At 43.0% G+C, this 17,047-nt stretch overlaps 2 protein-coding genes across 2 annotated transcripts; both read right to left on the bottom strand.

Moving 5' to 3' along the window:
* Window positions 1-799: 799 nt before the first annotated feature.
* On the bottom strand, window positions 800-5,687 carry LOC147423342 (uncharacterized). Its single transcript, XM_086502101.1, has 3 exons — window positions 1,342-5,687; window positions 1,147-1,248; window positions 800-1,045 (listed from the first exon to the last, which is right to left on the bottom strand). The coding sequence occupies exon 1, from the start codon at window positions 5,685-5,687 to the stop codon at window positions 5,154-5,156; it is 534 nt and encodes a 177-aa protein (XP_086358227.1). The 3' UTR covers window positions 800-1,045; window positions 1,147-1,248; window positions 1,342-5,153.
* Window positions 5,688-15,241: 9,554 nt separating this feature from the next.
* On the bottom strand, window positions 15,242-16,458 carry LOC147423343 (ribulose bisphosphate carboxylase small subunit, chloroplastic-like). Its single transcript, XM_086501040.1, has 3 exons — window positions 16,233-16,458; window positions 15,969-16,100; window positions 15,242-15,847 (listed from the first exon to the last, which is right to left on the bottom strand). The coding sequence occupies exons 1-3, from the start codon at window positions 16,398-16,400 to the stop codon at window positions 15,620-15,622; spliced, it is 528 nt and encodes a 175-aa protein (XP_086357166.1). The 5' UTR covers window positions 16,401-16,458; the 3' UTR covers window positions 15,242-15,619.
* Between the last annotated feature and the right edge of the window lie 589 nt (window positions 16,459-17,047).

The raw sequence follows: 17,047 nt of genomic DNA on the forward strand, positions 1-17,047 counted from the left end.
CTCATTGCAACTGATGAGAGGCAAGGGTGTGAGACTTTTTGAGTGTTTTCCAACGAGATGACTAATAAGGAGAACCAAGAGAAAAACCCTACTTATATAGAAAATTTGTTGGATGCATTTAAGGATGTATTTCGAGATGATTTACATGGTATTCCTCGACTTAGAGTGGTACACCATGGGATAGATCTTTACATTGGGATAGAAACTTACTCAATAGCACCTTACAAATTCAACATAAATCAATCAAAGAACGACGAGAAGATAACCAATCCATCCCGAATATGACTTTGCGCTCGCCCATGTTAATTGCATAGAAATTCCTAGAATGTTTTTTGATTTTCAAATAAAAAGGAATGATTTACAAATGACCTTGAGTATAATTTTTCTTTCAGTTTTCTAACTCAAGCGATCATTTAATGTGAGATACATACTTTAATTTGAGATTTTCACTACAAGAGGTTGTGTGCTCTTGTGACGCTATTAGCGACGGAAATACATTGGGTTTTTATAACCCCCGGCGTCGCTAAGAGCGTCGCTATAAGCGTCGCTATATAGAGACGTAATAGCGACGGTTATAGCAACGTTTACACAGAAGTCTATAGCGACGCTTATAGCGACGCTCGAGAGAATTTTTTTTTGGTGACAGTGCATTGAATGCCCTGCCACCCATCAACCATATTGTACTTGATTCACTTTTTAAAAAAAGTGCAAGGGTAGATAATAGACCCAAAATAGTCACCCACAAGACGCATTGTTTGCAAAATTGACAAGCGTAAAATTGACAAATGTACACATCATAGGCAAAATGAATTGATTGGCAAATGTAATAATGACAATTGTACAACATCATAGGCATAAAGAATTGATTGGCAAAATGAACTGCGGTGACAAATGTAATAATATACATGGTTCAAAAAGACGTATAAAATCCGTCTCATGATACATAAGCTATGAGAAACCCTAAACTAATGCTATCTAGCTACGGCTAAACTGACGTCGTCTAGTCAGACGTCTCATCGCGTCCAAGCGGCGCATCTATCGGATTCTGCAAAAAAAGACAATAAGACAGCTTTCAGTAAGTATAAACATATAACGATATTTTTAAAACAATACAAAAAATAGAAAAGAGTAAACCCTAATACTAACCATGCCACCGCGAGAACTGAGAATGTCCATCAGGGCGTTTAAGCCCTTCCTGCCTACGTACTCGCGCTCGTACGGTGTGGGATCACGTCCTGTCATCGACCACTGTCAAAACATACAAAGATTTCATTATGTTAGAATTGAAAAACTCATAAACCCTAAACTATCGAACATAAAGAGCAATGCGAAAACACTTACAAAATCGGCCTCAAATGATGCCCATCCACCGCTCCCCAAGTGGTGCGAGCTCCCTGCCTCTACTTGCGCTCTGGCTGCATCCTTTTGTTGCTTCTACTTGTCGGGATTCTCGCGCGCTGCTTTCTTCTCATTCTTCCAATCTTCTTTGGCCAGCCAATCTGGCCTGTTCCACCCATGCTTGATTGCTTTTTGCATTTTGGACGAAGCTTCGGAGCGCGCCGAATGCTCCAAAAGAGAGGGAGATGCGGATGGAGTAGGAACGCGCGATGATGCGCCAGAGCGATGACGCTCCACGTACCACTGTCTCTGCTGCGGTGACAAAGAAGAAAGAAACTCCTCATCATCCATACCTGCATTAAACACACGAATATTTAAACTTAATATTGAATGAATAGAGTAGACAATGACGCAAAGACCATTAAATACAATGACGTAATGACGCATATAAATACAATGACGCAATGAATTGAGTGATAGAAGAGGCAAGTCGAAAACTCAGAATTTTCAATCAAAAGATATGAGCGCGAGTAGAAAAGAGCGTTATACACCATGGAAGGTACTTAGAGAGCCAGAGCTTTTACAACACGGAGCAAAATTATTCAAATACAATATTTGTGGCTTTAAGAGATCTCTCTCTCATCCTCGCATAACTCAGCATAACTTCCTATATCTATATAGAGCTCTCCGTTTAAACACATATCCTTTGTTTCATTTTGTAGCTCCTCTGCATGCACCCCATATAGAGTAGTAGCATCTTGATGCTCGTCTGGCACCACCGCAGCGGCTTCTGATTGAGCATCTTCTCTGATCTCCTCCATTGATGCCGTTGTGATTGGCACATGGTAGTCTTCATACGTCCTTGCACTACGAGGGGCTACCTCTATGACGTACCACCAGTTTGATGTAGACTTTGTAGGATGAAATATTACCTGCCAGAGCCACATAACTTACATGAGAGCTTTCAAGCACATAACTTGTAAAAGGGGGATGTTAACTATTTACATACTTACTTGTTCACAATGCTCGGGTAGTACGAAAGTGTCTCTTAGGTCAGTCCATTTCTTAGTAGAATCCACCTCAAGAAAACCAGACTCTCCTCTACGCACAGTAGCGTTGCGACCCTCCATGATTATCTTGAACCATTGCACGTCGAACAAGTCGACAAAAAATCCTCTGTAATCGATCCTCAAAATCTCTTGTAGCGTGCCGAAGTAAGTGAGTTCCGCCACCACAGGATCTGCATCAGAGGAACGTCGTCGACTAGACTGTTCAAATTTTGCCATGATTCCACAATCTTGAGTAAAACGCTTTTTGTCGATCCGTTCCACCCTAAAATGTCGACCTTTACACCATGCTGCTGTGTATGACTTATACTACAACGAACAAAGATTATGAGTGGCCGTTCAAACGTTTAGAAATAAAGTCACTAGCTAGTCGTACATTGCAAACTTACCTTGGTCGCGCAACCCCGAGAGTACTCCCACTCTTCCTCAGTCACTTCGTCACCACATTGTTGTGCGCTTTTCAATTGGTTGTGCAACCATCTTAAGCTCATGAATGTTGGTAGGCTCTCCAGAACCGTCGGATAGTGCATCGGTGGTCGTCTTCCCCGTCTCCACTCGATTCGTGCCCTTTGTCGCTCTTGCTTTGCATCCTCATATTGTGAAATCCAACTTTGCATCACTGGATTGTGAAGCATGCAAAATCGGTTGATTTTAGCCTCTAGATCTTCCATCATCTTCTTCTCAACACCGAGATTGCACATGACAATCCCAGATATGCGCTCATCATCTATGGTTCGCCATAGCGTGTCCCGGGCTTTATCAAATCCGTCTAGCCACTCTCCAATGTACACTAGGGACTCTGATATCAACCAACCTTCTGCCATGCTACCCTCCGGACGTGCCTTTTGACGCACATATCCCTTAAGCGTTTTCATGAAACGTTCTAAGAAGAACATCCATCTGGAATGAACTGTGCCAGCTATTTCCACCTCATCAACTATGTGAACAAGAAGATGCACCTGAATGGTTAGCATGGTAGTAGGAAAATGTTTCTCAAACATGCACACAAGCTCCGCAGCATTTTGTTTGGCAAATGGTATGGAGTCTATGTTGATCTCCTTTTGTGAGATCCATTGCACCAGCTTTGCAAGTTTGTAGATTGTGTTACGGATGTCGAGAGACAAACATCCCTCAATGGCAACCGGTAAAATAAACTGTAAAGTATGTGCAGCAATGATATTAAAGTCCACATTTTATGCAATGATATTAAAGTCCACTATGAACGTACCTGACACATTTTATGCCAATCGTGTGACTTCAAACCGGTAATCTTTCCTTCTTTAGTAAAACACGTTCGGAGCGAGTGCATTACGCCAGTGGGGGTCCGCAAAGATCGAATGGTCTCTTTTACTTTGCGTTCTTGGGATCCTGTGAAAATCCATGGTGCTTTAGGGAGTTTTATCGATCCATCAGACGCTGTTTGCGGCTAATATTGCTCCATACGATCCACATTTCTAAGGTCAACTCTGGCTCCCAAAGTATCTTTCTTGCCGGTCAGATGGTCCCATAGTAGATTACCCACATTCTTGAATATGTGCATTGGATCGAGCAAGTGATTGATCATGAGTCGGGGCCAGTATGGTAACTCGTACCATAGAGATAGTCTCTTCATCCCTGGAGGCAATCCGTCATCGCACATCTCCTTCTGCTCTAACCATGCTTGTGCAGACATCCTTGGTGGCTCTCTTCCCAAAAAGTCGTCGCGTAACACATGATTCTCTGGAAGATACGCTTGATGACCTTCGTAGATTTGCTTCTTCAGTGAGGGCGCCCTACGTGCATTCAGTCTAGGTCCACATGTGACACATGCTCTATATCCGCTTGTTTGAAGCCCTGCATGTATACACATGATAATAGATCAACTATGGGAAAAAACAAGATTTACAGTGTCTGAGTGAGGAGTGTCAATAGATCACCTGAGCATTCTGTTAGCCCGGGATAGTCATGCATAGTCCACATTAGAATGCCTCTGATCAAAGCATTCCGTCGTCCTGTGTGTCGGCTCATATCCACCACCTCTATGCCAATCCACAATTGTTGTAGCTCTTCCAATAGTGGACGAAGATACACATCCATATTCTCCACTTTATATCGCCCTGGCACAATCAAGCTTAGCCATAGGTGCCCCTTCTTCGTAGTCAACTACGGGGGAATGTTGTAGTTGACGATGACAACGGGCCATACACTGTAAGATGTTGATCTTTGACCAAATGGATTTACGCCATCCATAGCCAGGCCTAAGCGCAAATTTCGAGCTTCCCTGGCAAAATCCGACCATGTTCCATCTATATGTTTCCAGGCTGCGCAATCTGCAGGAATTCGTAGCACACCATCCGAAGATTTATTCTCCTCATGCCATGATGCTAGGGCGGCCATGGACTTACATTCGAAGAAATTCTTGATGCGAGGAAGCAGAGGAAAATGTTGCAAAACCTTTTGTGGAATTTGTGTCCCGTGGAGATCTACTCGATATCTTTCGGAATCACATTTCGGACACTTCTCCATGTCTATGTATTCCCCTCTGAAAAGAATGCAGTCATTAGGACAAGCGTGGATAGAATTGTAATCCATCCCCAAGTTTCGCAAAATCTTTCTTGCTTCATCTCGGGAATCTAGCATCACATTGTCAGCTGGTAGTATGTGCTCTTTAAGCAATCTACACAACATAAAAATACGATACAGTCGTGTAAAAATCTATCAGATCATTATACATTTAGAGTTTTATTAAAGTAAACTAATTGTAATAGATCACCTGAAAAGCGTTGTGACGCTAGTGTCACTCCATCCAAACTTTGTCTGCATGTTGAGAAGAACCAGGAGTGCTTTCAATCTAGACATACGTGCTCCATTATACAATGGCGTATCGGCTTCACTTTTCATATCATCATAGATAAGCCTTTCTGAATCCATGATCGTCTCGATCATTTCATCAATCTCGGGCTCAAACATTGCCTCGTTGGGAATGTGCTCTGCATGATCATCCCCCGAGCTGTCAGAGGCTACATCTTGTGGCCTCACATATGCTGCTTGACCAAAGCGCCTGCGACGTCTATTGGGTTGCAAGATTGCTGCTTGTTGGCCAGCGTCAGAGTCCGATGAGTTATAATTGGCAACAACTCGATCTATAATAGATGGATCGAACTCGCCAAATTCGCGAACGTGCTGCAAAGAAACACGTCTTGTCTGTCGCACAGCATGCTTGCATTGATTACAAGGACATAAGACCCTCGTTGAGAGATAGGTGTTTCGGTTGGACGGTCCCACATCCTCGTCACTACTCATAATGAGGATAAAAATCTTATAACCAGGACAACAAATTTAATATTCTATTGGCATTCTTCGTCTTATCTCTCTCTCTCTCTCTCTCTCACACACACACACACAGCCGTTTTTTGACCTAGTAGACAGCAGTTCACTCTTTTGACCATAACTTGCTCATCCGAACTCCGATTTAGGTGATCTATAGCCTCAATCGAAGAGCACGAAGCCCTCTACACATTGATGTAAAGACATAATTTTTCTATGTAATGGAAGGCTTTGCTGTAACAGCATCTCAGAACTGAAAAAACTGTCAAAACTTTGCGTTTTTGTTGCCGACTTGAAGGCAATGTCAGACAAAACTCGCAAGGGTGGAAAAGCCACACTCGCCATGGAGAATGATGCAAAATCTCCAAGGAGTTTGGATGCTAATCCAACCACATCGTCTACAACAACGGAAGCAATGATCATGGCTTACTTGATCTCGTTACAAGAAACCGTCAACAAGCAAGGTGAAGAGTTGCGCGCACTTGCAATGGAGAATGGTACTTTAAAAGTTCTCGTTGTGGAGAATGAGCACCTCAAGAAGGTTCTTGAAATGCAAACAACACGCTTGATGCATCTTGAGAATGAAGTTCAAGAATGTAAACGCTCTCTTGTGGACATGAATGTAGTGAAAGAGCGCTTGAGCAAAGTTGAGAGTGATCATGTATTGAAAGAGGAAACGATAGATACAATACGACATGATGTATGTGAGATGAGAAATGCATCCAAATCATGGGCTGCTATATGTAAGGATAATGTGGTTTCTACATCTCCTATCATGCAAGGCGTTGTCCAAGCAAAGAATGTAGAGAATGTGGACACTCAAGAATTGCAAGAACGACAAAAACGCTCAAAGAACATCGTCATTCGTGGAATCAAGGAGGAAAGCATGGAAACACCCCAATCTCTTGCGGTTGCTATTGAAGAGTTTTTTGCTACACACTTTGGCATGTCAGGAATCATGGCTTATGGTGCACATCGAGTTGGAAAACAAGGAGTCCCTCGCTCGGGAGAAAGACCTATTGTATGTACCATGGCTGATGAGGTAAAGAGAAATATCATCCTTGACAATGGTTGGATCTACCTCAAAGGAACGGGTTGTAATGTATATGAGGATCGCACTCTTATGCAACAAAATTTACGTCGCAAAGCATACGAGGAAAGAAGCAAGAAGGTTAAGGTATCATCTCAAGAAGAAAAGGCACTTGAGGAGGATGCAAGTCCACCCAACAAATAGGGACACATGATCTATGAGACCAACTCACGCTTGCGAATAAGCTTTTGGAATTGTAACGGGTATCCATGGAATGCGGGATTGGCATTGATGAGCTTACCAATGACTCCGATGTGATACTTCTTGTCGAAACATGGGAGCATGATGCGCAACGAATTCTTGGATTTGACAAATACGATGTACATTCTTTGATGTGGGCCCAAAAATGCAAAGCAACGAAGAGGCCAAGGAGGCATAGCATGTATGACCAAAAAGGGTTTGAAAGATGTTTCCATTGTCAAAGAAGATAAGTATAAACGCTACTTATGGCTGAAAATCAGCCCACCAAATGGTCAAGTCATGTTTGTGGCCGGCTGCTACATTCCTCACTATGACTCCAACTTTTATGCTCGCTTGAATATGGATAGAGATCAGCCCTTTGTTGAACTAGAGGAAGACATTGCTTATTACAAGGATCAAGGTGAAGTCATTGTTTTTGGAGACATGAATGCTCGCACAAATATTTTACAACACGAGACACAACAAGTCGACATGCCGCATGTATCAAGAAGAGTGGATGACTCATACATGTATAATCGAAGTTCTAATGATGCAAAAGAAGTGGATCACTATGGAAAGTCACTTCTACATATGTGCAATAGTACCGGAATGCTCATTGCAAATGGTGTATCTCTATGGCAAGGCACCAATGACTTTACATGTAGAAAGCACAATGGTGCTAGCGTGATTGACTATATGTTGTTCTCAGAAGCCACTCTAGAATGCATACAAAGCTTTACACTTGGTGAATGGAATCCGGAATCGGATCATAGGATGTTATGTATTGACCTCAAGTGTGGTAAACGGCCGAGCATGTAGCCTCCAATCATGATGTGAATCATTTGTACCTACGTCTAGACTTCAAACGAGCACTTATATATGCTGATATGGTGGACCAAATGTTAAGCATGATAGAGCATCAAGGGAGCCCAACATTAGAATGCAAGTGGAAAGTTTTCAAAGAAGTAATTTTCTCTTGTGCGAAGGAATGCTTTTCGGCGAAACACATGTCTTGCAAAAGGTCTAAGAAGGGTAGCACCAAGAAGAAATGGTTTGACATGGAATGTAGTCAAGCCCGAAAACACTTGCTAAGATTGGATGCAATCAAAGACAAGGAAGTTTACTTGGAATGTTCACACACATACAAAGCACTTGTTCAAAAGAAGAGGAGAAGGTGGGAAGTCGAAAAACAACTTCTTTTAGCACAAGAGAAAGCACATGCATGTGGCAAGTTTTGGCAAAATCTAAAAGGCAAGCGCGTTGAGAGCTTTGGTGACTTGACCCTTGAGGATATGTATATGCATTGTAAGAACCTCTATGAGCAACCCAATGTTGATAAGATGGAGGGTTGTAGCTCCCTTCCATTTATGTCTCCCTTCTTTACCATTGAAGATGTATGCCGCGCGCTTGAGAAACTTGCTACTCGCAAGGCAGGTGACCTTCAAGGTGTCAAGGCTGAAATGATTAAATGGACAAGCAAGAAAACACGATATTGGATATGCGATATGTTTAACCTTGCACTTCAGTATGGCATGCCTCATGATTGGAGTGCAAATTGGATCAAACCTTTGCACAAAGGAGGAGATGTAAACAATGTGAACAACTATCGCACTATAATGGTTGGTTCTTTGATGGCAAAGTTATTTGGATGTATCATGGAGATGAAGATAAGTGAATGGGCTGAAAAGAATGGCAAACGTGCGCTTGGCCAAGCAGGTTTTCGAAAGCATCATAGCACTATTGATCACCTTGTCACTCTTCGAGTTCTTATGGAAGCGTCTCGATTGAAAGGAAAAAAGTTGTATTGTTGCTTTGTGGATTTCAAGAAAGCTTTTGACATGGTACCGCGAGGAAATCTTTGGAGACGTATGCAAAGCCTTCAAGTGCCGAGAGAATTTATGCATGCAGTCTTTCGCATCTACCAAAAAGTGATATGTCGATTACGTATGGGAGATGGAATTTCAGAATTTTTTGCAAGCACTATTGGTGTCAAACAAGGATGCCCACTTTCCCCAACCCTCTTTGGGCTACTCATTGATGAATTGGAATACATGGTTCTTGATTTTATGCAGCAAGAAGGCATAGAAGAGGTTAAGATTGGAAATGCGGTGATCATGCTTTTGCTTTATGCCGATGATGTAGTGCTCTTGGCACATACCTTAGAAGATGCACAAAAGCTTATGAGTGTCTTGGAACGCTTTTGCCTACATAGCGGGCTGCTCGTGAATGGATCCAAAACCAAGGTTATGCTTGTAAAGACCCTCAATGACGAAAATCCATGCATTGTATACAACAATGAGAAACTTGAAGTGGTATATCACTTCAAGTACCTTGGCCTTGAGGTTCCATCCAATCATAAATGGAAGGATTGTGCAATGCGTCGCTTGGAAGCCGGAAAGAGGGCTTATTATGCATGTGAGAACATGTGCAATGCAGGAGAGATCAAGTGTTGGGCTCTCAAAAAGTACCTCTTTGACACATTGGTGACACCGGTGCTTCTTTATGGAGTGGAGGTGTGGGGTGGAAGCATCGGGAAGTCTACTTGGAAAGAGTTTGAGAATGTCCAAAAGCGTTTTCTCACCAACTTTCTCCAAGTCAAGACACAAACACCCTACATGCTCTTACTTCTTGAGTCCGGATCGCTTCCCATTGAGGTCTTGGGCATGGAAAGGGTTGTGGAGTACATGCATAAGACACAACGTAGCCCTTTGCATCGACTTCCTAGAATCGCATATGAAGCAAGTCAAAAGGTTCAAAAGACATGCAAGAGCAAAATACTAAGTTCGGGGTGGATGCTTGATATCAAGAAATGGTTTGGAAGATGGGATGCATGTCACTTGGTCAAGGACGCGTCGATCGACTCCCAAGTTAATGAGGCCTTCTTACAACGCCAATGTATCATGGCTTGGGAGAAATCTGGAGGTTCTCGCTTCAGCCATTACACCACACACGTTGCCCCAAACTACAAATCTCTCTTCTTCTCGGAACGAGGTAACCGAACCCATTCCTACATCCTTGAGCCCATCCCGTTGAGTGCGATCCGCACCATTGCCTCCATTCGTCTTAGCTCCATTCTCTACGCTGCGAGACAGGACGTTGGGGCACTGGCGAGGAGTGTCATCGACTTTGCACCTTATGCCCTCGTCAAGTGCGAGAGAGTGAGTACCACACACTACTTGAGTGCTCAGCTTTTGACCACATTAGGTCCTCTTTTCCCATATATTCAGCCATGAGCTCTCCCTACATACCTTCCTCTCCCAACCACGATGTGGACTCTCTATTGCGACGCTCATTTCAGCCATTTTTGAGTATCGAGAGTCACTTATGAACTCCACTCACACCACGTGACATGTTCATTTGGTCCCATAGGTCATATTTGACTCCCAGGACGATAATAGAACTATCTATCTATCTCTCTCTCTCTCTCTCTCTCTCTCTCTCTCTCTCTCTCTCTCTCTCTCTCTCTCTCTCTCTCTACCTCACATTCTCTAGTCATGTCCAATCTCGCACACCTCGGTCTAGAGGTGCACGGAGATCAGAACCACCGGGTTATAATCTCGTCTTTATTGGTCAATACCTATATTTGTGGGTACAAGAAATCTACAGACCCACGTCTACATGATACTGCATGTAGTGGACAAACCCCTTTGCCTCTTCTCTAGCTCTAGCACTTCACAGCATCTTAACATCTTTTCACAGTAGATCTTTTCACTGTTCGTCTAACTCTAAACCCTAAACCGTAAGTAATTCTTGCGTGGACTCGATCTAACGTAAATAAGCGTAAATCTAAATAAACGTAAATCTAACTAAAAATAAACCTAAATCTAATTTAACGTAAATCTACATCTAACCTAATCCTTAACGTCTTTTGGGATAGTTTCCTACGACGTTAAAACTCTCTTCTTCTTGTGTGTGTGTGTGTAAACCTAAATAAACCTAAGTCTAATCTAATATAACATAAATCTAAATCTAACGTAAATTATGTTATATTAAAAACAAAGAACTAAACTAACAGGGATTATAAGAACCTTAAAACTGATTTAACACATAATTTTTCACATAGCTCGGCAAGAGTTGGCATTCTCATCACTAAAGATGTGAGAGTTAACTTCCGGCGGTGACGCTGCCTCATCTCCATCCACATCTGACGACAGCAATTGGCCCTTTGGACCGTTCTTGCTCTTGTTACTAACTTTGAAGTTGCTGTTGAATGACTAGAGGTTGTCTAGATGGTCATTGTCGGGGATGTAGTGACTCTTGCCGCCCTGAAGATCCACCTTCTTCCCTATCTTCTGAAGACATTTCACCACTTTTGGATCAACGGAGCCCACCATGAGTGAAGGCAGCAATACCCTATATTCCATTGAGGGCTTTCTTCACCCGCTTCATGTAGGCATCGTAGTCTATGGAGACCTAAATCTAATCTAATATAACGTAAATCTAAATCTAGAGTAAATAAACGTAAATCTAACTAAAAATAAACCTAAATCTAATCTAATTTAACTTAAATAAACCTAAATCTAATTTAACGTAAGTCTACATCTAACTAATCTTTAACGTCTTTTTGGATGATAGTTTCCTACGACGTTATAACTCTCTTCTTCTTGTGTGTGTGCGCGTGTGTGGATATGTGTGCCAATAAAAAGAGATAAATGGTATAACCTTTCTATCACCCATGCCAAGTATGATAGATTGGTTATGCCATTTCCCTCTTGAATAATAGGTCTTGAGTTCAAACTCCTCGTCGGCTAGATCTTTAGGTCTTTTAATTTTAATTAGTTTCCTACGATGTTAAATTAGTTTCTCTCTCTTTCTCTCTCAATGTGTGTGTGTTTTTTTGTTTATGCATGTTTTCTCCTCTTTTTCCTCTCTCAATGTGTGGTTTTTTGTTTATGCATGTTCTCCCTCTCTTTTCCTCTCTCAATGTGTGCGTTTTTTGTTTATGCATGCTCTCTCTCTCTTTCCTCTCTCAATGTGCGTGTGCATTCTTTGTTTATGTATGTGTGTGGGTTTTTTTGTTTATGTTTGTACTCTTTCTCTCTCTCTCTCTCTCTCTCTCTCATCTCACTCTCAAAAACACTGTGTGTGTGTGTGTGAGAGAGAGAGAGAGAGAGAGAGAGGGGATGAGAGAATGAGGGGAGGGGAACATGAGAGTGGAGGAGAGGGAAGGAGCATACCTGGCTCTCCTTCCTCTCCTCGTGTGTGTGTGTGTGTGTGTGTGTGTGTGTGTGGAGAAGAAAGAGAGAGAGAGAGAGAGAGAGAGAGAGAGAGAGAGAGAGAGAGAGAGCGTTACCTGCTCCTTGCTTGAGGGCGCCGAAAAACTCAGATCTGAGTTTTTCGGCGCTCTCTGTTAATTTTTTAGCCCAGCCGGCGTCGCTATGAGCGTCGCAAATTTACAAGTAAATTTGCGACATTCATAGCGACGTCGGGATTTTTTTTTTTGAGCGTCGCTGTGTGAGCGTCGCTCATATGAATAGCCTCTTGTAGTGTTTGAGCAGGTTTTGTGGACAAAAAACAATGTGATCAAGAAATTCACTTTTTTGGACCTATATTTTATGATATTTGTATAATAGATGCTTTTGAGAAATGCACCGAAGACGTCATACATCTCAAAGGAGGGTCAAGGCACTTACCTTCTGCTCCCGCTATCTCAATCATCATGGTATCCATGAGGTTTATCATTGCTTGTGCATGTGGTTCATCCTTATTGGGAATCAAAAACATAATACAATATTTTGTGCCTGCTCAATGAATATAGGATTTTTTTGACATCCCAAATTGTTTTCTGTACTCTGGTTCACATTCTGGTGTATAAAAAAGAGAACCTTAATATTAACCCCATATTCTTTTGAGGATCTAAACAACAATGATGTTGAACTCAATGGTTAGTTACCTTACACTTAAGCTCTCTCTGCCAAAAGAATACTAGCATGGGTGATCTCCTGGGAAGTTTTGAAACTTGGTAAACGATTGTCCCTTGTGCCCAACCAATGCCACCAGCGAAGCCTTTATAGCCTCATTCCCACGTGTGTCAAGGACTATGCCTTGGTCACCGCCTTGGAGGGAGGGAGGTGAAGGGGGTGACGATGCTAGGATGATGTGCTTTGCCACATATGCATAGGTTTTGTTGTAGAGTTCTCTTACTCTCTGTGTGAATTGTGTTTTCTCTTCTCTCCTTTATATATCTTGAGTGTATGCAAAATTTATTGATAAAAACTCACGTACAATACAAAATTCACTCTTTGGTGGAGCCTTATTGGTGGTCTGAACATGGAGCGCAATCATTGCTACCTTGCAAATTCTATACAAGGGTTTCATGGGACTATCTGGAGATAATTGTACTTTATTTGGTTTTGTAATTTGGATGCAACAAGTCATCAGCCTCTGCCTAATCCAACAAGTCTATCCAGAAACTTATAGCATTGACCCAAGAGCAACTATGGGAACGACATGCTAATTCAAAGTTACAAGGTGTCGGAATAGTACAACGAGCGTTATTATAGATGGAGACTTATTGAAGTATAAGTTTATTTATTTTTCAATGGGTGACAAATCATCTTTTATTATATCAAGGTAGGGGAATTGTTATGCATACAGGCTAGGAGTGTGGCAACTATTTTGATGCTCATATAGAGTTCTTTAAGATGAAAATGGTCTAAAATTTGATTAATCTTGTGGAGAAATGGCGCAATGGAGTCCCAACGCATTTGTCCTGCCACAATTGAGACAACAACCACATCTCCACCTTGGAAGTACAAGGGAGTCTCGAGTAACATAGCATGTGCATGCAGAGATTAACACAACCCTCTCCGCACTACACAACCCTCTCCACAATCCCTAGTCCCATCACTCAACACCCTTAGGCTTTCCTGTGTGCTCTCTTTCTCATAACCGTACAACTCCGCACTCTCCATGGTACACTCTTTACTCATCAACCAACTGCCTAGCCCTCTCCTCAACATCTCCAAGTACCCTCAAGCACTCATGTTTGCTTAGTGATATGGGAGATGAGAGGGGGGAGAAGGGGAAAGAGTTTGATTGGTGCTACAATGGAGGTAGGAGAAGGTGGATGACCTTGCTTAGTGTGGCAATGGGAGGTGGGAGGTGGAAGGGAGGAAGATGAGCTTGTTTGGTACTGCAATGGAAGTGGGAGTAGGATAAGAGAGAGAGAGAGAGAGAGAGAGAGAGAGAGAGAGAGAGAGAGAGAGAGAGGGTGGGTTGGAGCAAAGGGTGAGTGTAATGTGTGAGGCAATGGAGAGCTTAGAAACTGAATTTTATTGAGAAAACACTTTTTCAACTAATGGGATAGGCTTTGAAAGTTTTGAAATAAAAAATTAAAAATGGGTCTTCTAGGTGCTATGGTAGGTGCTTAGGAGGGAAAGAAGCTTGTTTGGTACTACAATGGAAGTGGGAGTGGGATAAAATGTAAGTGCGAGTAGGATAAGAGAGAGAGAGAGAGAGAGAGAGAGAGAGAGAGAGAGAGAGAGAGAGAGAGAGGGTTCAAGCAAAGGGTGAGTGTAATGGGTGAGGCAAAGAAGAGCTTAGAAACTGCATTTTATTGAGAAAACGCACTTTTTCAACTACTGGGATAGGATTTGAAAGTTTCGAAATAAAAATAAAAAATAGGTCTTTTAGATGTTTTTTTTAGAATAAAAATATGTGCATTTAGAAAAAAATGGTTTGAAGAGGGAAAGTTGAGTTTTGAAATTTTTGAAGGAATTTGAAAAATGGGTAAAAAAAGAGAGAAAGCTGAGAGGTTCCTTGAAATCCTTTCTCCCCCTTCAAATCCAACCTTCTCACTAATTATTGAAAGGCCAATTTGTTGAGGGCATAAAATGTACCCACCATCTTCTCGATTGGTTTTTAATTAACAGCTATTCCAAAGGCCCCGCCCATGGAGGGTTCATATTTTTCCTAGTTTTTTTTTATACGGAGGTGTATGTGTGAGAGAGAGAGAGAGAGAGAGAGAGAGAGAGAGAGAGAGCTCCCCACATACAACTCCAGCTCCATGGTGTCAACCTCAACTCCATTAGGGTAAAGGGGCCAATAAGGAACCACCCCCCAAAAGGAAGATGGCTCCACCCCCAAAAGAGAGAAAAAAAAGGAATATGCTTGGAATCTTGCTTAGGTGTCCACATCTGTTTTGCTAATAAGTGTACTACTATTGGGGCTTGAGTGTCTATGTTTTCTAAAAAGCCCTCAGAATTGCGCTTTTTCAACGAGTGTTGAGGCAAAATAAAAAAAAATATCAATCTTGATATCATCTAATGCGTCTTTTCATGAGGAATTGAATGCACTCTTCAAATTTCAAATCTGGCTGGATATGAAAAATCCCCCCCAAAAATACTATTTTTTTCTTACATGGCCTTATATTGGCCCCGACGGCAATAGGCTTTTATTGCGAGGCTAGCGAAAAAAGAGAAATAAGTCCATTCAAAGGCAAGGACCTCAAAAAGAAAATTCAACACAGAGTATGCTGAACATTTTCTTCAAAAAGTGTGTCCATATACTCTAAATGCCTTTAGGACAAAACAAGAAGCCAACAGCAGCCACAACGACAGCGTATCAAGCTTTGAAAGGGCGATTTGCCTCCCAAATTATTGTGATCAATGTCTCCCAAGGAGGAACTCAGATGAGGTTACTGGCCAGGCTTCTGGACGAGGAAGCCAGCAACCTGGACCTGGCGCTTGGCATCGAAGCCAAGCACCCGGATGAAGGCCTTGGGATACTCCTTGGCGCACTCAGTAATCTCTCGCAGCACGGCGGCAGAGTCGGTGCAGCCAAACATGGGCAGCTTCCACATCACCCAGTACCTCCCATCGTAGTACCCGCTCCCGTGGAAGTGCTCCCGGTACACGCTCCCAATCTACACACACACACACACAGAAACCCATCATCAGAACCTCCGCCCACATGCTTTCTGTACTTAGGATTGTTTCATTTTCCCTTCAATGCAATTTGATTGCCGATTGAGAGATTGCACTCACGTTGTCGAACTCGATGCAGGGGGTAAAGTTCTGTCGCACCATGTAGTCCACCTGCTTTGCTATCTGCTCGCTACTCAGCTGCGGCAGATATGACAGAGTCTCAAACTTCTTGTTGTTGTACGGCTTCCACACCTGCATCATGACCAGCACCACCCCCTTTAGTCCCACAATACACACACACACACACACACACACACAACGTACAATCGTGAGAGAGACACAGAGAGAGAGAGAGAGAGAGAGAGAGAGAGAGAGAGAGCTGACCAGCATGGCGCTGATGCGGCTGCCATTGGAGAGGGCGAGGGGATTGCCGCACTTGAGGGCGAATAGAGTGGTCGCCTTGAGGCCCGAGAAGCTCTTCTGTGAGAGGCTCTGCTCTGCGGGTGGGCAGCTCGGCGCGCTCACGGCCAGAGACGCAGACATGGTCGCCATAGCTCTTCAGTGTCGACCTCTCCACAGAAGATGGCTAGTGAATGCGAGGAGCACAGTTGAGTACGAGGGGGTGAGAGCTGGGTGTTAAATACTTTCACTTTTTGATAGACTTCCATATCCATTCACAAGATGAAGGGCTCTTCCTACTCCTCTGTTCAACGGCTGAAATTTCAGAGCGCTTTTCCACTTTGGTACACCTGTCGAGATTTAAAGGACCCTTTGCACCATCAGCCATGGCACCTTATAGGCTGGGTTCATATGGGTCGGGCGTGCGTCGTTCGTGGTGCGTGCTGATTGGACCAAAAAATTGCAGCTTCCCTCCGGAACCGTCATTGTTTGGGTGACCCCTCCCTAGGAAGATGTGTGCTTCCAGGCGCTTTTCAACACAAAACGTGGACGATGGGATTCGAACCATCCATTCCATGGCTTAGAGCTAACTGCGAATGATGAGTTCAATTCTCGCTAAAACTATTATACTCTCTTCCGTCAACTTGTTGAATAGAGAAGCGGAGGCAGCTCCCAACCATCGAAGGTTGTCGCCGGGCTTGTCTAAACCCGGCCTTAGGCCCATGTCACACATGGGCCGGACAACCCCCAAAAGAGCCACTCTGAGGGGCACTTGTTGTGTCACACAGTGGCGGATAGTT

The sequence above is a fragment of the Adiantum capillus-veneris genome, chromosome 26 (assembly GCF_014529385.1).
Source record: "Adiantum capillus-veneris isolate H3 chromosome 26, ASM1452938v2, whole genome shotgun sequence".
Classification (NCBI taxonomy): Eukaryota; Viridiplantae; Streptophyta; class Polypodiopsida; order Polypodiales; family Pteridaceae; genus Adiantum; species Adiantum capillus-veneris.